We start from the raw sequence: 20,494 nt of genomic DNA, 5'->3' as shown, positions 1-20,494 counted from the left end.
TGTGACATGCTCAATTGCAATAAAAATATTAATATTTATTTTAAATCTGTTGTCCGTTGTTAGTTCTGACAGAGTGCGTAAGGTTTATTCCATTTATAGTAGGTTACGGGAGAAGCAAGTTTTCACTAACTGCAGGCGTCAATAAAGATGACAAGAAAAACTTACTATGTTGAAATTCTTGTGCAGCAGAGCAAAAATCTTTATTATTTAATGATAACAAACATGAAATAAACACTTCAAAATGGTACATTACATGTCAACAATTTCAAGTTATGGTAGCTACATTTTGAGGCAACAAAACTTCATTCATTTGATCACTAGTTCTATGTTCATTGTTCCCTTGATGACAAACTCCTAAGTTTAAAGTTGTCTGAAACTGTCCTGAATTGAATTCAGGTTGGACTATTGTAGAGTTTTTAGCTGTTAAATCCACTTGTTCTATTGGTCGTCGAGACTGACACTCTGAATCCATGTTTCCAGACGATTTCTGTAGTTGCCGAGGGCGATCTAAAGTTAAGTTGCTAGGCAGTGATGCTGATCTGATAGTTCTAGTTGCTGCCTGGTTTGTTATAGGAGTCTTTATTAAATTCTGTTCGCTGAATGCGCTTGAAGACTTGTGGAAAACGCTTTGAACGGTGGGTAAACTGACTGAGGGAAGACTAGTCGACACTGATACATCCTCTGATCTACTGGCGTCAACAGTTATACACTAAAAATACACATCAAACAAGTAGTCAAATACACAGGCCTAATACCAGTATTCTACATGATACAAACTGATTATAATACGAGTAACACTTCATTATGGCAAACTTTAGTGGACCAGAATGTATGTTATAACCGATAGTACAGTGAAACAAGGGTGAACCTATGGCTTTTTTCAGGGACCAACACATGTAGAGCACCTTTTCGCATCATTAGAGGCACTGCGCTGAAGCGAAGCCTAGAAAAGGTGTTTGCTGAATTTTCGAATTTTCAGTGTCTTCTGGGGGCATTGGTGAGAAGTGGTCAATTAATGACCTCCCAAGGACGTACTTAAACATTTCATCAAAAACACTGCAAAGGGCTTACAATATTTGGGTCAGGGAAATAATCAAGTTATATATAACATTGTTGAGGGGTCATAGGAATAAATAAATATCACTGCTGATTACTTACTGAATTTGATGAGAGTATATTGTTTGGAACGGCTATTAAAGAAGGCGGTTGACCGGGTTGATGAAGAACGAAGTAGGATTTAGCGCTGGAATCCTGGGGTAGAGTTAAAACTAACGGGGCCTGATCAGCTTGCTGTAAAAAAAGACAGATTAAAGAATCTGGAAACTGTTCCTCACAGATATTCGGCTAAGCTTTCAAATCTTGAGAATCTTGGTAAACACTTATGTACAACCCCCATACCTGTTTCATCTGATGGTTGTGACTAGTAGCAGCGACCGGTGAGCCTTCATTCTGACTGTAGACTGCTGCCTCTGATTCTGAGAAGAAAAGATCAGTAATGGTCGTTATTTCAAAAATTACATAAAATCAACGATTTGAATTTGGTTTAACTGTACCTGTTTCTCGCTGTTGTTCGGTTTGTTTCATCAGTTTCTGATGGCGCCAGTATTTCTTCAATCCGTGTTCCTCCGATTGTCGTCTGCCGCCGGTTTCTAACATTCTCGAATTGACTCGTGAAATCGTACTCGAACTGCACCCGGTGACCATGCGTATGAATTCGTAACAGTTAAACTGACAGCCAGCGGCCGGTGTTAACATCTCGGCCAATACGACTCGAGCGTCATGTTGATTCCTCTGAGCTCTTTCTCTCCATTCCTTCAACAGTTCCACGTGTGTAATCGCCATCTGAAAATAATTATAATATCAGATACCAGTAACCAGATATCAATATCAATAAGATACAGTAAAACCTCATTTCAAAGAACACATTTGACTCTGGGCATAAAATTCCCTGTGGAGAGGATTTTGATTCCAAGGGAAAGGTGTTCATTATGAGTACTGTATCTATCAATTGTAGGATCATTCTTAATAAGCAGGACCCAGTTCCACAGTTCTGAGTTAGAGTTAACTCTGAGTTAAAGTTAGTTCATTTTCAATGAGTTAACTCAGAGTTAAATCTTAACTCACAACTGTGGAACTGGACCCTGAAGGCTTCTTTCTCTTAGAACCAATCTACTTATCAATAAATACAGATGAAGCGTAAAGGATTATCAACGGAAAGATTTTTGATTTTCCCGATGAGTACCGGTATTTACTCACTCGAGTACAGTTGCCTCCACAGCAGCGTTGTTTCGGTATCTCATCTAAACTGATCAGTTTTTGACCTTGTTGTTCGGTGCCGTGGATTTTCTCGAGACGAGATGAACTCTGAAAATTTAATCTTAACGCTACAATTATGATTAGCTGGGCCCGGACAATAATTCAGATCTTGATGTTATTGGGAGAATTGTGGAGATACGTAGATATCTTTTCTGCAGAAGCCCGAGAACAAATATTAACCCCTGAAACTGACCTGTTCAGTAACCAACTTTTTATGGAGGAAATTGTTTGAATATAGAAGTATTCTCTGACACGCTTTCTCGCAGATATCCAGTCCATCGCGAATAATCCGTCGATTAGTGACAACGAAATTCGCGTATTCGTCCGTTTTCTTGCGACCAGATCCGAGTCCGCGCTGGTTCGTCGGTTTACCGACCGTGTTTTTAATGTCTCGTAGGTCGCGCGCCCTCCTCACGAGCGTCAATAAATTGTGAACTCGTAAATTACGCTCAGCCGGATTACCTGAACAAAGAGAACAACAGATATTTGATCCTTCAAACAGACATCACGACCTAAAAGCCTATTTTTTGTCTGGCATCGATTTTTGAAGTATCCCAAAGAATCAATCCAGACAAAAAATAAATAGCCATTAGCCGGAACTGTAATATCACACCTATGTTTATATAGTTTTGAAGACAACTACAACCATTGACTGTAATCATATGTGGACAATATAACTGTCGACCTGGAATTATCAAAGATTCATAATACATCCTTAAATTCAGCTCCGAAAAACCTGGTCAAAAATTGAATTCAAACAACAAGTACTTACAATCGACGTTGCCAGTTTGATGATAGAGATTTTCGGCGAATAGTTTTGATTCGCGCAAATAACTTTCTTTTGCTCGATTTATTTGTTCTTTCGAATAACTAACCTTCGAAACGTTTCGCTTTTTTTGCAATTGTTGATTACGAGACAGGCCTAAAGAAAACGGAGAAATTGTGGAATTTATCAGTAACAAGATTGGCTAAGCCACGTTTCGAAAAATATCGTCTTAAATAGCCCCTTAATAGGCGCAAATCGCACGGTTAACGCCTCGCAGTGCCAGATATGAGCTAGACCCATGTCAAATTGCTTCCAAACAGCCCCGCTGATGGCAGAAATCTTCTAAAATAAAAATCTTCTGCAAGATGAAATCAAAAAGGGCCGAGATCACAACTACTTGGCATCTTGGTGTAATCATCTTAACAAGATGTTATGAACTGGATAAACATTGATTGAATTCCTGCTATATGATTTTATACTATTTGAATATATCCTAACTGTTTTTAAGATCGCCTACTGAAGTAAACTCTCACCACAAGCGTGACACACGATCATTATTTTTCCGGTGTCTTTATTTCGTACGTGTCTCGGTAAATGATGATATTTGCCGGATTTTCCGAGCGTCTGCCTCTGAGAACATTTCTTCACTCGTGGGTCGTAGATTCTATTCGAGCGACATATCTCACAACTAAACAGATCCCCTGTAGCGAAATAACCAAAAAAAAACGTGTTTGGTCTCTGAATAGGGTAAAACCACAGTCGACTCGGGAAAGATTTTTACTCCCAGTATTAAGGTATAGTTGCGATCGCACAAGCATTTTCAAATGACCAGGCCAACCATTTACACCGGTGCAAAATGGGCCCATGCCTGGTTCATACCAAAAATTTTGGACTAGCCAGTGCCAAATTTCAGCGAGGGTAAAAATATTACTGTTAATGCAAACTAGTTCCGGTTGTGACTCACCTCACTTGCCACAACATTGGTTTCATAGCATTTAATAACATGATTAACTTGTGAATTCTTATAAGACACGATCAAATCGCCGCTTACGTATACAATCACATATTTCAAGCTCGCCCTCTATATTTACCATTAGGTAACTTGTCACCTGCTGTTGTATTTAGTTCTCGAGCTCCACCAGTTTTCTGTGTTTGGGATTTGTTTTCAGGTTGTTTCTTGTCTGTTTGTAAATCTGGAGAAAATGCTCTCTTTAGTTTACGCACCCTCTGGCTTTTACGACACTCCATGATTTCACAGATCGGGCTGAAAAATTTCAAATCATAACAATTCTAAACAGGACGGACAGGGGCAGGGTGTGGGTCCACATAGGACACAAGGCGAGATTAACACAAAACATGGCTGTCTTCATTTCTTTGTGCTTCTGGTAAAGTCTGCCTTTGGATCGGTTCCTGCAAGTTCAGTGGTGGAACCCGTAGGCCTACATATTAACCAGTATTCAGATAGATTAGGCTGGTGGTGATATTGACATTGCGATGGTCCGGAATCCTGAAACGGATATCTATCTCATTGATCTCTGTTTTTACTCCCAATCTCAAAGTCTTTCTAGATGATATTCTTTTTGACTTGAGAAGGCCGCAGTTAGCCGCGGTGGAGTTTCAAGACAAATTTGACGAATAAATTAATTGGAATTTGGTATCATAGTTCGGAAGTTTTGCATTTGAAATTTGTTTTTTGGGGAATTCTAAACAAAGATTCATAGAAAATGTCGACCAACAACAGAGTCAGGTCATAAAGGGTATAATGCGTACTGTTAGTTCGATCGGTTGAATTACTATCAGTAGATAAAGACAGACTTAGAGTCGTAAAACCCAACATAAGTCACAAGGGATATCCCAGCACAGACCCTTCACAGCCAGGCTGCGTAGACAAACAACAGTCCTGAGGAATCCCCGTCTTAGAATAATATTTAGATGATGAATATACAATTTTTGACCAAAAATCAATTACAAATCCATTTCTCATACGGTTGATTATAAAATATATCTGATAAAAGTGTTGTTAATTAGTAAGTCCGATTTGGTTGAAAGTGGTCGGCCATGCGGATTAATCCTGCATTGAAAACCATGCGCTTCTCTGTAAAGGCGCCGACGATTGGTTTTCGTAATCGCCGATCATCGAATCAGCGGCGCCGTTCTAGCGGTAGTTCGGGTGTAAACATCATGGCCACGATGTTTTGGTTTGAATCCATGGCGCTCTGACTCCAAACAATCAATGAATAAAGGCAAGGAACACGCGTCAGTGACCAGAGGTAATTCTCAATCAATGTCGCGCATCAGCGGTCCAAACCACCAAACAGCTTGTCACAATGAATAGCTGGGTATACAAAATCAAATTAATAAAACGGGCATTCCTAAATTTTGTCACTTCGCTCCACGACCGTCCGTCGTACTCGTGCATAGGCCCTCCTTGGTGTATAGTCGTACTAGGAAGTGGGGTTCCGTTCGGGCTAATAGAAAAGGAAACGATAGCATAGGGTCCCAAGTTTGAACCAATGTCATGTGTTAAAACAACCATTGCGGGCAGCTGAACGACAATTACAGGTCCGATGGTGTGGGTGCGACCTGTGGGCCCACTCAATATTTTTTCACCAACAATATTTTTAGGGCCCTTTTTTCGTTATGCCAATTATCGCTTTGAGCGTCCTGGGATTCTGCTTGGGATTCTCCTTGACACTAAATAAACAAATCCTGGTGATGTTTATAAATCTTGTTATAATTTCCAAGATTTAGCTGACAATGGTTTTTTTTTTTTAAATGTTAAAATCCTGAAAATTATAATTCCGGGCATTTAAGGGAAATTTCGAGAAAATATGGGGGGATGAGCCCTACCAATGTAATTTTGCTTCCGACTGGCCTGAATAAAACATAGGCCTATTGATTATTAATCCATTTTATAAGTTACGACTGAATTCAAGGATTGCTAGAAAGTTCAGTCAAGAAGATTCACAATATCTGTGTAAGAAAGAAATCCCGCAATAATCAACCAAAGATATAAAGTAAAAAAAAGTGTAAAAGAGATAAGTGTAAAGTAATGTAAAGTGTAAAAGAGATTTGCACGATGAAGAAATTAGAAAACCCTGATATAAGTACAAGCCTCGAGAAAACTTAACTGAAGAATTTCTCTCAACTGAGGGAGAGCGAGAGAGAGACCGTGGTGAATATCAACCCACCCCTAAAAATGACATGGAACATTTAAAGTTTAAGTCTGTCATGAAGTCAATGTCTCTGTCCCATATGCAAAATACAGGGTGGGTTTAAAGTCTATTTTTGAAGAACCTTTATGACAATTTAGTGACACTTAGCGCTGATGAAAAGGACATAGGCTTGCATCTACATTTTTTGGTGAAAAATTCCTTATAACTAGCGAGCTTCAATAACTACATTGAATTTCTTTTATGTATCATTTTGGGGAAAATGGGGCTCAGGATTTTCAGGAGTGCCGAAGATTTAGAAAGGACTGTATGAGTCGGAAGAAGACCTCCTCATGGAAATTAAAGAATTTAATTAGCATCGTTTAAACCCCAAAATTTGATTACAAGTTTATCGAATTTAAACTATTTCTTGAGATTTTTCATTTCTTGCAGTTAAAACATGGACGAAGAATTGCAAAAAAGAGAAACTACGTCAGCGGAGAAACAACTGGGAGCTGAAGCGTTTGTGATCGATTTTAAAAGCGGCGCTTCAAAGAAAAAGAGCCTTCAAAAATCATTCTTGAAATTCAAACGTGAAAAACAGGTAGGCCTACGAAATAATTTCACTGAAATAGAGATGATTTTTTCATGATTTCAAGTATGAGCATGGTCCAGTTCCACAGTTCCGAGTTAAGATTTAACTCCGAGTTTACTCATCGAAAATGAACTAACTTTAACTCAGAGTTAACTCTAACTCACAACTGTGGAACTGGGTCCTGGTTTGTGAAATAGAATTCAGAGTTGACCAGCTGGGTCCCAATTTAACCCACATAAACAGTGGAACTTGATCCGTATTCAAATTACACCCACAATTTATATGTAGGAAACCTACGCCCAAAATGTCGTAGCAGAATTTTTTTCTATTTGCCGGAGGATCTATCTTTTAAAGCTCAAGCTCATCTGATCTACTGCATTTGCACATGTTGCTAATAGTTTTTTTTTTTCATAATTAATGTGATTAATTATAATCGCTTTACCAGCGCAGAGAAATTATTCTTCTCGTGATGATTTATTATTGTTCCTTTAATTGATTGATTTACTAATTGAGAGAGAGACCGTGTATAGTTTATTGTTCACTCCCCTCCCTCTCTATAGACATATAAACCCCCCTCCCCTCATACAGATGGATAAACCCCCCCTCCCCTCATACAGATGGATAGATATATCGTGCATGATTCTACTGCTATATGGTGTTGCCATCTAGTGACTGTGATTGAAACTATAATCGCTCGCGAACAGTGGTATTTTGATTTTACCAAAGTTATATTCTTTCAAATTGTCATCATCAGATCAGACGAATAATCGTATTTATAAACTCGAGAGTTCGTGCATCGTGTCTGCTGTCATTATTATTATTATTCAGACATTTCGAGACCTTTAACTTCCATTTTCCGGACCATTTTACATTTGAAGAGCTCTGGAGTCTTGAGCATTTCAAGGGTTTCCTGAACTTTTCTGAATGCTTAGCGCAATTAAATCGTCTTCTCTCTAGGCTATATGTCAGAGGTTAGAAAATCTAGATCGACTGCAGTATAGATCCATCCCTCCTGGCACGTGTTTTCATAAAATATGATGAATATTCATAATGAATAGTTTTCTCGATCAATCATATTTCATGTCACTAGTTTTTCATGTTTTTATTCGTAGCCGAGAATTTTTTTTTACTGCTTATTTTTGGCTTCGTTGCTAATAAACATTGATTCTGTTTCTGATTGATTTTGATTCTCGTTTCGACGGATATGTCTTACGGACTATTACAGTCCGTATTCAACATGGAAAAGTCAGGGAAACCAGAGATTTGTAAATGGACGGATAGTGGCGCCACCCTACTTGATGTTTTAATCGTTTTATCGCGTATTAAATTAATAACATTGTCAATCAGACGCGGATTATCATCCCGGGTTGTCATGGCGATGATTTGAACGTGCGTGCGTGCGTGCTCGGTGTGTATTTTCGTTGCTAGGTAACGGGTTGTTTTTATCGTTATGCACGCACAGTCGGTCGGCGATGGTTGCGTTTTTTTTCGCACCGTCCCGGAGGAATATGCATAAATTATTAGTTGGTTTGCTCCGCGTGAGATAAAAATAAAAACCGTGCCATTAATTATATATGCCTTTCATTCCCCATTCATACAATGTTGCATTGTTTCCTCCTGTTCAATTGTTTTTTGGACTGGACTTTTTTATTTAGGGCTAGTTTTTGCAGTTAACTTGAATTCGGGTTTTAACTGTCTACGAAGTTTTCCCCTTAGGGCCCGTTTTATAGAATAGTGTTAACTTAAACCGTGCGGGATTAAGGGTTAACTCAGTTGGCTCCGGGGTTAAAGTTAACACCGGTCTTTAAATCCGGCCCCTGGCAGTCGAGCTAAGATTGTGTTTCAAGCCCTCCCTCACCGGAGGTTCAATAGACCCAGTCTTTAAAATGCCCTAAATCTTTATTTAGGTGCTGTTGCAGAATATTTAGAGTAAAAAAGAAAATGTGTCATCGATTCATCCGTCCTTAGAATGGAATCCAGTTATTAAGGGAAGTTTATGGATTATCTTGATATTTAATTTTGACGAGTTTTCACAGAAGACAATAAACTGACGGAATGAAAAGGAATGTTTTTCCGGTAAAGTTACAATTCGAGGCGATGTCGTAAATTCGTTTTGAGAATTGGACGGTGAGTGAAACGGAGGAAATGAGTTTCAATTGCTACAGCTTCATTTAAAACCGATCAGAAACCTGTTTACTATGATCGGCCGGCGCTTAGCAACACCTGATGTCATTAAACCTGACTGCGTCGTCGTCGTCGGTGACGGGACAATCGACATCCGCAGCGTGACCGTTTGTAATATCCTGCTTCTTTATAAGACAGTTGTATTACTGTATTACGGGCTGGCTGGGTTCACTGCGGGATATCAGTAATACTTAACCCCGACTTCAATCCTAGTTTTTACTAACTGTGTAAGACATGTCAAGGTAACGTTGATTAAACAGTCAATCCAGTGATAAACGATAACATCCCACAATATCAATGGAAAAAATGATAAAGAAAACTTACATATATTCCTGAATAAGACCATTAGGTTGATATCAAAACAAGAAAACCTTAGTATTTCTGAAAGTAGGAAAAATTCGAAAAAAAAACTGTTGATTTCTGAAGTTGACTACAGGATTGAAGTGAAGCTCAAGGAAACATTTCGAACTTCTATGTTTGGATTTTATTGTATATATGTCAAGGTATCTCCGGACTTCCTCTTCCTGTACTCACGTAATTCTGCACCTCATATCCTAGATGACAAGTTCCCGAGGCCTCTTCACTTATTGGTCCTGAATGGATTAATTATCCTCTTTATATCTTTTAGCTTTATGTTATGAACACAGTTTCATAGTAATACCCCTCCCTATCAGGAATTCAAAGCCAGTTTCAGCTATATATTCTAAAAATGGGATGATATTTTCTGATACTTACATAGCTTCATATTCAGGGGTCAGCCCTTATATCCCAGTTCAGCTGTATGTCATTATGTTAGTCCAAAAGTGGCCTTAACTCTTACGACTGGTCTTTAGTTGTTAGATTGGCTATAGGACTAAGATGGTCTTAAGTTGTTAGATTGGCTATAGGACTAAGATGGTCTTAAGTTGTTAGATTGGCTATTGGACTAAGATGGTCTTAAGTTGTTAGATTGGCTATAGGACTAAGATGGTCTTAAGTTGTTAGATTGGCTATGGGACTAAGATGGTGTTAAGTTGTAAGATTGGCTATAGGACTAAGATGGTCTTAAGTTGTTAGATTGGTTATGGGACTAAGATGGTCTTAAGTTGTTAGATTGGCTATAGGACTAAGATGGTCTTAAGTTGTAAGATTGGCTATAGGACTAAGATGGTCTTAAGTTGTAAGATTGGCTATAGGACTAAGATGGTCTTAAGTTGTTAGATTGGCTATAGGACTAAGATGGTGTTAAGTTGTTAGATTGGCTATAGGACTAAGATGGTGTTAAGTTGTTAGATTGGCTATAGGACTAAGATGGTCTTAAGTTGTTAGATTGGCTATAGGACTAAGATGGTCTCAAGTTGTTAGATTGGCTATGGGACTAAGATGGTGTTAGACTTGTTTTAGATCTATACCATGACGGTACAGCTGGCACCGCGGGACCTAGCCGAGTTGTAGTTTTAGGAGTTCCACTATTGCAGCCCTTGTGAGTTATATTTGGGTGTAGGACGATTGTTTAGTATTCAAACCATATAGCGTTGTTCGTCAATTGACTAATAATATTCAGCTACTAACGATGATGTTTTGGTATCAGATTTAGTTTTTAAATAAATAGGTTACAGTTATTATTTGTGAGTGGCTGTGACAAACGGATTGCGTGTAACGGTAACAGCAACATTTAATATAACAATTGTTATAAATTGCCATCAGCGAATGTCGGTAATTAATGTGACACAGGAATAACAGGAATAACATTGAATTGAACAACATTAATAATAACCATTTCAATATATCCAAAAACATCAAACCAGGCCCAACCCAAATTTTAGCACCGGTCAAAAGCGATTAACTTCACTTTGTTTAAGCATTAAGCATAGCTTAGTGGTTTATGGATCTTATCTTTATATATATATATATATATATATATATATATATATATATAGATCTTATCTTTATATATATATATATATATAGATAAGATCCATAAACCACTAAGCTATGCTTAATGCTTAAACAAAGTGAAGTTAATCGCTTTTGACCGGTGCTAAAATTTGGGTTGGGCCTGGTTTGATGTTTTTGGTCGGGCCAAACGGACACTGACCTATTTTTGGCACCCGTGTGAACAGTTGTGTCGGACCAAATTAGGCACGGGCCAAAAATGCTCACGGCTATACAGAACTGGTTTTTAAACGTATTTGTAGAAATAACTATTAAATCCTACTGCGACAATACGACGCGATGAATTCAACAAATATCTCTTTTATTTTTTAATGGCGTTTTTTTATCGCGGGGTTTCAATGGCTGCTTTGTGCCGGTTGCATTCATACGTGACGCGCGCTCGACGTTCGGGAACCGCGAGAATTCACGCTGAGTCTCGTTCGGACTGAAATCCGGCGCGATCCACGAGAACCCGTACGTTCTCATTCAGCGTTGTTTGTACGCGCCTAAAACGGAAACGTTAAAAATCGACTCTTTTTTTCGGTCGTACTATCGTGTAATTTCGGGGGGGGGAAGTGGCGAATTGCTCGTTAAATGAACGCAACGGCTATTGAAAAATACGCTGATATTTTAGTGTTTGTATTAATCGGGGTGGCGCCACTGACCTAGAAAACTAAGGGAATCGGAAAAATGTAGAAAAAAAATCAGGGAAAACTCATCATGCCACCTGGTGGGAAAGCTGGTTTCGAGGTTCACTTAAAATCTATATTCGATTGAAGGTTGAACTTGTAGAATGATTTTGACGAGTCGTATGAGTTTCTCACAACTTTCTTATCGACGCAATTTGTGTTATTTTGTAGTAATTTCAGTTATAAAGTTGTCGATATGAAGGAACGCGGCCTGAAAAAACAACGCGTTATTTTACCGTTTCGAAAGCAATTATTGGTTACCGTGGCGTCGACGAAAATATCATTAAATTCTTTCTCGCGTGGACGCGAAAATACGTAGTAAAAATTCGTCATCAGACACCGGCGACGGGTCCTCAGAGAATCGACGCGAATCGTCATTAAAACATTAAAACGCTATGATTCTTTTCATTTACAACCGAGCAGCTAGCGGGTCAGCGGGTGCGGGTTTAAAAAAAAATAGAATATCGTCGTCGTCGTCGGTTACGTGTCGGTTACGTGTCATCGTTATTGATCGCCGTGGTTTTATCTCCGACTGTGAGTTAAGTTTTAACGACGCCCCGCACGACACGCTCGTTTCACCTGCGCGCGCCGCGAGAACCCTCGTCCGATACCCGTCGTCTTACGATAAACGAGTTCTTCGCGTTTTTCGACCCGGTTTGTTTATATTTTTCGCCATGGCGACTGGCGCGAGAAACAATAGAATAAAACGCGTTCGGCGTCGCAGGTGGGTGCCGCGGTATTCGTGGTCTTACGAACACGCGATGATGATGATGATGATGACGATGAAGATGACAATAATGACGATCGTTTTCCGATTCTTACCGCTGAATTAATTGTCTATTTTACGAATCGGTTTTTTAGCTTATCCGTTTGGCGTGAAGGCAACCGGGGCAACGCGGACTACAGTCAATTCGCGGCTATTGTTTTGTCAGGTACGGTTGGCGTGGTCGCTGTTGGACTTGTTTTGCGCTCTGTTAGATAAACCGCCTCCCGTGACGCGGATGCATTATTAATTCGTCGCGATTTCGATTTCCTATTTTGAATTATCGTCGTTTGAAGAAAAAGATGATCACCAGCTGTTCCACCAGATGGCGTGACGAGCGCTTGGTCTTGTACTATCAAAATACGATCGTTACCGATCAAGTTTGAATAGGACTTTTAGGCTCCAAAATCCACACATTTAATCACAGGATCCACCGAAATTAATAGTTGATTCACATCTTTGATTTTTAACTGAAATGTAGCATGTTCAAGAAATTGAATCTGGAAGATCGAGCGATCACTAGTGACACCTGGTGGATCTTGGATTGCCACATACACACAGTACCATTTGAATTTGCCCTTAAACGTAATATGCCATAGAATACTACACCTTAATCCGTTTGAAGCTTTGGGAACATTGTTTTCATCGTAAATCCGAATATCTTTTAGACCAGGGGGCCTTTCGCAGAACAACGGTTTTGTATTGCTACGACTCGTGGAACTAGGCCATTCCACGAGAGGGACCCCTGGTTCATATGAGTTGAAACATTAACCAATCGACCCGATTAAGAGCAGCTTTTCCATATTTTGATGTAGTTAGTCATTAGCTGGGACATTAATTCCGAGTCACACCTGTGTTTGTGACACCTTTCTCTTTTATTAGCCAGCAGGGGATTATTTACTGAACAGAGAGAGACAGGGAGGGAGAGAGAGGGAGAGAGAGAGGGGGAGAGAGAGAGAGAGAGAGAGAGAGAGAGATGCTGTATTGATAGACTACGTTTACACTTTCAAGTGAATTGAAATAAATAATCAACATTTTTTGTTTCGTCAAAAATATCCGTTGGCAGTCGTTTCCTTGTAAGATGGCTACCTCCCATATCTTCCATGTATGACATCACCAAATTGCCTACTCGGGATTAGGCCAGGTATCACAGCCAGGTTTTCAGGAATGTTCGAATCGTGATGTCATGGGTAATTGGAGGAAGAAAAAAATTCTATCTATCCAATAACCAGTTAATGTTTGAATTTGTTTCTATGGAGCAGAGGTTGAGTTGACTGTACCCCCTCCCCACCATGGATCGGGCGTTTCTAAACTGTCATCGTACCCTCCCCCACTCCCCACCATGGATCGGGCGTTTCTAAACTGTCATTGTACCCTCCCCCACTCCCCACCATGGATCGGGCGTTTCTAAACTGTCATTGTACCCTCCCCCACTCCCCACCATGGATCGGGCGTTTCTAAACTGTCATTGTACCCTCCCCCACTCCCCACCATGGATCAGGTGTTTCTAAACTGTCATTGTACCCTCCCCCACTCCCCACCATGGATCGGGCGTTTCTAAACTGTCATTGTACCCTCCCCCACTCCCCACCATGGATCGGGCGTTTCTAAACTGTCATCGTACCCTCCCCCACTCCCCACCATGGATCAGGTGTTTCTAAACTGTCATCTTACCCTTCCCCACCATGGATCAGGCGTTTCTAAACTGTCATCTTACCCTTCCCCACCATGGATCGGGCGTTTCTAAACTGTCATCTTACCCTTCCCCACCATGGTTCGGGCGTTTCTAAACTGTCATCGTACCCTCCCCACTCCCCACCATGGATCAGGCGTTTCTAAACTGTCATCTTACCCTGTGCCTCCCCCACTCCCCACCATGGATCGGGCGTTTCTAAACTGTCATCGTACCCTCCCCACTCCCCACCATGGATCGGGCGTTTCTAAACTGTCATCGTACCCTCCCCCACTCCCCACCATGGATCGGGCGTTTCTAAACTGTCATCTTACCCTTCCCCACCATGGATCGGGCGTTTCTAAACTATTATGTGTTTGTACTGGGGTAGGCGTAAATCGGATCAAATGAAATAATACTGTACATTTATGAATAAAAAACAACGTGTCAATTCTAAAGATGAGAATGATGGCCTTTAACATTTTGTAATATGAAAACTACTTTAAGATCTGTGATGTTAGTGTAAGTCGGTTGGTGTTACACGTGTTTGAAGGTGATTTGAAGGGCAGAACTGAAGAGAGAACTGGTTTCGTCGGATATTGGTACTTATCAGTCGATATGTTCTTGGGCAGTTCTTCCTTCCCTAACAAAGCCCGATTCATGAGGATTCTTACCAGGACCAGTTGTATAATCGAGGCTCAGATATTAGACAAGTCTAAGCTCATTCTGGTTCTACAACCAATCTAACAACGTTAGACCAGTCTCTCAGCTCATTTTTGTTCTGTTGCCGATCTAACACTTAGGTCACTTTTGGATTTCAGTCACAACTCCGAACACAGATGGACAGTCACAAATATCTATCTTACTCATTGAGTTGTTCTTATGAACACTAGATTATGATTACGTCCTAGACCAACTTCTCGATGTCAAAAAATAATCTACTAACTTAGTAACAAGAAACCCCAAAAAAGCGGTCTCTATCCTGAACTCTATGTATGTAATTAGGGTATGTCAATAAAAATGATTACTTGTAAATGTGTTACTGAGAATTTCGGGTCACTGTTCATGTATATAGTGTGTGTATTGGTGCTTCTAATGATTGTGATATGTCAAGTATATTTCATGCTGACGGATGTTTATTCCTTTGTTGCCTATGAAATTAGTTGAGACAATTGCTCTGTTGTTGTAATGAGGTTCGCTTTGATATAAGCCGCAATTACTCGAGGGTTTTTGACCCCGGCCAAATTCAGCATTTACAATGGTGCCAAATGGTTTTGTGCCTGTTTGACACGGGATAGATTTGGCTAACCTAAAACACAGACCGGGCCCGGGCCAAATATGTGCAATGGTCAAATCATTCTGAAGTGATTCACCTCACTTGCTACGGCATCGTTTTGATATCATTTTAGTATCAAGTTTGATTAGCCATGGGCCAAATTTGACTCCGGTCTGATCCAGGCCCAATTCAGTGTCGTCAATATTGTTGTCACGGATCTATGCGGTTTTGGAGGCTATTAAATTTAGAATTGACTAAAATCTGGTTCACGACCTTGTCAAGGGTATCCCATCTTTCTTGGTGATATTAACGATGTATTTTTTTATGAACCCGCGACAGTAACTCGGGTTACCCTTGGAACTAGAGACACAATTCCGGGTATGTGCTTCCTTCCTGGAAACATATGAAAATAGACGTGTAAGTTCTGGCAGGCGGGTGGCGGATTCATTCTGCTCACTGTTAATGTAATTAACTGATCCACATCAAAGTGGTTGATATAACATTGAGAAATGTCTACGGAACTCACAATCTGGAACAGATGTTCAGAATCTCAGATGGGGGACCTTAAAGATAAAGGTCGTCGTTCATGATTTTATTTTTGATTCCAAAGTCAAATTTAACTCGAAACTATAGAACAGCATACAAGGGTATCTAGACATTGAACAATATCACAGGCCGATCTGGGGTATATTTTTCCGGATCTGGACCCTCGCCTCGTCGGGATAGCGATAGTTAAAACTTGCATCTCATGAAGTTGCATCTTTTCAAACGGCGGCTTTTTGATCCCAGAGATACCTTTTCCTTACTTTAGGACCACACGAACACTTTTTCCTAGTTTTGCCTGGCAATATCCTGCACTCGCAGAAGTCCTTATCAACAAATACTCTATTGTATTATAGTTCTCAATAGTTAATTGATCATCTCGATAATTGATGTCCGCTCGCTGCTGCTGCTGCTGCTGCTGCTGCAATCGGGCGCGCATATTGTCGTCAAAGTTACCGTGCCGCTGTTGTTGTTATCGTGCGAATAAATGCAATAATTATATCACGATTATGAATGAATTCATCGAATTGAGCAGTGCTTTTATTGTATTGTTCAGGTCTTCTGACTAACAAAGTATTAATACTAAGCGCGTGTGTGCGTGTGTATTTGTGCGCGGCATTAATTTATTAGCTTTAAGTCATCGGTCCTAAAACGGTATGGAGCGCCAGTCATCAGTATCCAAATACTTCCTAATAACATTATCTATAAATTCACCTTACGTTATTTCAAATGTTATCTTGTTAATAATCTCTAGCTTATTTCGTGTGTCACTTACTATTATTTCGCCCGCCATACCTGCCGGGAATGAAACAACACTCGGATGTCGAAATCGGAAATCGTAGCGTAAATTATAGAAGAGGATCGAATTAACAGATTTTAACAAATTGGCAAAGCTGAAAATTCGTCGATTTTTTAAGTCGCTAAATTATCCAAGGTTCTGAGCGTTATTTACGCATATCAGAAAATGTCTACATTTTCACTTTGTTTCGCTGCACATTTCAATGTACTTTGGTTTTGTTTTTCATGCATCTCAATTAATTGTATCACGTTTCATCGCGTGTACGGATGCTTTATGTGTTTCCAGTTTTGAATTTGTCAGTCGTTAATAGTGAATACTGTAGGCTGTGAATTCATTTCTTGAAATAGAAAACTGGTCTCGAATTACGTAATTATCTTGTTCGTTAAATTCGCGCAAGTAAGTGTCGGAAAAAAATTTTGAAAAAAGGTTTTCTATCGATTGGCCGAAAAAGATGGAGAATGGCCAGTTACGCAATATTGTCAATTTGATCCATTCTAAATCAATAGGGGGCAGGTCACACAAGAAAGATTAAACCATCATTCATTCATTGCTGAGGGCTGCTTACACCCCCCCTACACAAACATCGACGCTTGAAATAATCATTTTAATCGCGTTTGAATGAAATTTAGAAAAAGCGAATGTGTCAACTTTAATTACGTGGAGTAAAGTCATAGTGTTGGTTGTTGTAGTTGTAAGGAGTGGGCGTGGTCGGTGTGTTTAAGCTTCAATAGGTCGTCATAGTCGTCGTCATTGTCGCCGCTTTTATTTTCCGATCGAATTACGGTAAAAATATCGAGTCATCGCGCGATCAACGGCAACCGACGATGGTTTATTTCGCTTCCATGGCAGCGGACAATGTTACTCGGTGCACGTTGTTTTCTACGTTTTGATTGGTCGTTGATCGCGCTGTATATCAGCAGGTTTACTACGGACTACTGCTGGTTTATTGCTGGTTTGTCACCGGGCAGAGAGAGAGAGAGAGAGAGGGACTGATGATGGACTGGTCGCCGGTGGTTAGTTTTAAAATGTAATGTTTGTTTTGCTGGATTGTTGTTCACGCTGTCAACCCGTCAACCCGTCAACCTGACAGACTATGACTTCGTCGTCTACTGTTAAAACATTCAAACTGTTATGTGCGCAACAAACATGCTGAGTAAACTATAATGTGTAACCTGTGGAACCTTCAGTAGTGGTTGTGTCGGGATGGCAGTTGGAGGATGGAGTCGGGATGGCAGTTGAAAGATGGTTGTTGGAGGCTGTTGCCCAGGTGGAATGTGTCGCTTGCCTCCGGTTGACCTGGGTTGGTATGCATAAATCTCACTGTCATTACAGATAAGAATCAGGACCTTGTTTTATATTAAGTTAATGAGAAGGTAATAACTAATAATTTTACTGACTTGTAGGAGTCATTGAGAATGAGTAGGTCGTCATTAGTAATTAATCATGATTTTACTGAATTTGTTGAAGTCGTTGAGAATGAGAAGGTCGTCATAAGTTACTAATCATAATTTGTTAATGAGAAGGTAGTTAGCGATAACTAATCATAGTTTTACAGAATTGATATTTTACTGAATCGTTGAAATTATTCAGGATAGAAAGACCATCATTAATAAGTAATGATAATTTTACTGAATCATTGGGGCCATGAGAGGGTCATCATTATTTTCTAACTATATTATGACTGAGATCTAAAATCATTAGTTTTTGATATTTCATTTTTTCAAGGGCAGTGGTATAAACCTGACATTGCTACTGATATAGATAAGGACATTAGATCGAGATTTTGATGAAAATAAAGCCGAGGACATTAGTTAATTATAGGATTGCTGCCCACATTGTCTCCGGTATAAATAATATAAGAATTGCACAAGTATATATATAGAAATGCAGAATGGATTGAAAACAATATGGTATTCTTTAATTCTATAATTTGTTTTTGTGGGTTTGATAGAGTTTTTAGTGTGTATATATATATATATATATATATATATATATGATTATGAATTGAGAATGCTGTCACATCTGTCGTGTTTGATGGACAGGTGTTTTTTTTATTTATATATGTGAACTATATTTAATATAATGCGTGTGTTATGTGTGTTATATCAGGCTCAATTATAGTTAACATTCACAGCTGTCGCCAGTTGTTCGTCGCTCGGTTTGTGTTTAGTGCATTTGATTAATTATCGGAAAATATAATCCTGCCAGAGAGGGAGAGAGAGCAAGAGAAAGAGCGAGCAAGAGAGAGAGAGAGAGAGAGAGGGCAAGAGAGAGAGAGACTTGTTGCTATAAGTTGCTGGTATTGAGTTATTGAGTGTCGCATCTATTTATGATTTGTGTCAAGGGCTCAGTCGTGTAATGGTGATGGACCTTTTTTTCAAAACTAGATTTTATTCTATAAGTGAACCTCCAGGGCCAAATTGCGCTGTCGTGAATTTCTAGCCGGAAGTGGTCTTAATTCTTAAGACTAGCCTTAAGTTGTTACATTGGCTAAACCACTAGGTTGATCTCAGATCTGTTTAGAATCTCGGCCATTACTTTGCAACTTATGAAAGGTTGAAGTTGAAACTTGTCTTTAAGATTGAACCCGGTCCGGAGTTTAGTGTTTAGTTTTTAGTCGAAGCTTTATTGCTTTTCACACGAAACATCATTATGGGTTCAGACTTGTCTGTTGTTTTGCTGAGGCAGTGTTAATCGAGAATAACTTTTCACGATTTTTATCACCCCCAGATTTACCCCGTCACCCATTACGTGAGAGGTCTTTATACGCTCTCCAGGGCATGTATGTTTGCATGGTCTCGGGGATCTCGTGGGCCTTGTGCGAGACCCTTATAGATTCCCTTTTAACTACCCTATTCAGGGCCGTCGGAAGGATAATTTCAGTTGGGCTTAGTTCAGCAAAAATAAAGTAGGGCGGCCCTGTTATTATATGGAATCTTATAAGACTCTCTAGTATAATTGGTAGGATAAGGTTTTCTAATTGGAAATGCAGTAATATTCATATCTTGTATACAAATTTTTCAAATATGACGCCTCGATTGCTAACGTATATCCACACATATCCATACATGTATATATTATATACATCTTTATAATAATATGATAAACGCATTCATTTCACTGATCAAAAGTATCTTAACCCTTTCAGTGCTGACTAATCAATACCCTATAGTGCTAAAAATTATTTGAAAATTTTGAAAAATTCCGCCCTAGTGTGTTAATCACGGGAATACCACTATAGTGCGTCTACGCCGCGGCGCGATGTATCGTTAATAACTAATATTTCACTATGTTTGACAGGTGCTGCCATCTTTCAATAGAGATAAAAACTAATTACTAATTACACCAATACACCGCAGTGCGGTGTACTAGCAAAATCTATCACCGATTCATACACTGCACTGCGGTGTATACGCACTGAAAGGGTTAACAAAAACATTCAAAAAGTCGGCCTTCGATCGGCCGTCGACTAATAAGGGATAAATAACGCTAACGTTGACTCAATCGGCGTAGATCGTGTATCCGTTTAATAATTGATCGAATATAGATTCGTACGAGCCACGCCCGGGCGTAAATATAATCGAACAATTCACGATGGACGACGAGACGCAATCAGAACAGAATAGCGCATAGAAAAAAAACGACCGCGCATTCACCGACGGAAAGCTTTTTACGAAAAAAAAACACGTCTGAAGTTTCCATTTAATTCTATAGTTGTCCATTGTGTTTTCGTGCTTGCGAATACTTGCATATTTTCGACGCCGTTTTAGTTTTTTTCTTCTCGAATAGAAAAGAAAAGAAATGAAAAAATAATTCATGTCGAAT

The 20,494-nt window shown here is 39.6% G+C and overlaps 2 protein-coding genes across 2 annotated transcripts in view; one reads left to right on the top strand and one right to left on the bottom strand.

The window, feature by feature from the left end:
- Positions 1 to 165: 165 nt before the first annotated feature.
- LOC141908648 (uncharacterized) lies at positions 166 to 4,954 on the bottom strand. Its single transcript, XM_074798768.1, has 11 exons — positions 4,853 to 4,954; positions 4,174 to 4,346; positions 3,616 to 3,783; positions 3,089 to 3,238; positions 2,930 to 3,001; positions 2,510 to 2,778; positions 2,257 to 2,364; positions 1,554 to 1,842; positions 1,399 to 1,475; positions 1,159 to 1,290; positions 166 to 709 (listed from the first exon to the last, which is right to left on the bottom strand). Exons 2-11 carry the CDS (start codon positions 4,328 to 4,330, stop codon positions 266 to 268), a joined length of 1,866 nt encoding a protein of 621 aa, XP_074654869.1. The 5' UTR covers positions 4,331 to 4,346; positions 4,853 to 4,954; the 3' UTR covers positions 166 to 265.
- A 293-nt stretch (positions 4,955 to 5,247) lies between these two features.
- The window catches only part of LOC141908801 (uncharacterized), a 59,925-nt gene continuing 44,678 nt past the window's right edge, over positions 5,248 to 20,494 (top strand). Inside the window, exons 1-2 of the mRNA XM_074799010.1 lie at positions 5,248 to 5,352; positions 6,688 to 6,838. Of these exons, the coding sequence (XP_074655111.1) occupies positions 6,695 to 6,838 (144 nt within the window). The 5' untranslated portion in view covers positions 5,248 to 5,352; positions 6,688 to 6,694. The remainder of the gene's footprint in view (positions 5,353 to 6,687; positions 6,839 to 20,494) is intronic.

The sequence above is a fragment of the Tubulanus polymorphus genome, chromosome 7 (genome assembly GCF_964204645.1).
Source record: "Tubulanus polymorphus chromosome 7, tnTubPoly1.2, whole genome shotgun sequence".
NCBI lineage: Eukaryota > Metazoa > Nemertea > Palaeonemertea > Tubulaniformes > Tubulanidae > Tubulanus > Tubulanus polymorphus.
Note: the sequence above shows the minus strand (reverse complement) of the source record. Positions and strands in the feature narration are given on the sequence as shown.

What these genes read in the sequence shown, in the direction of transcription:
- LOC141908648 (XM_074798768.1), bottom strand. Translation starts at nt 4,330, where the DNA reads ATGGAGTGTCGTAAAAGCCAGAGGGTGCGTAAACTAAAGAGAGCATTT. An exon ending in CGAACAACAGCGAGAAACAG is followed by an intron (nt 1,476 to 1,553) that starts GTACAGTTAAAC and finishes TTTTCTTCTCAG; the next exon opens with AATCAGAGGCAGCAGTCTAC. An exon ending in ATATACTCTCATCAAATTCA is followed by an intron (nt 710 to 1,158) that starts GTAAGTAATCAG and finishes GTGTATTTTTAG; the next exon opens with TGTATAACTGTTGACGCCAG.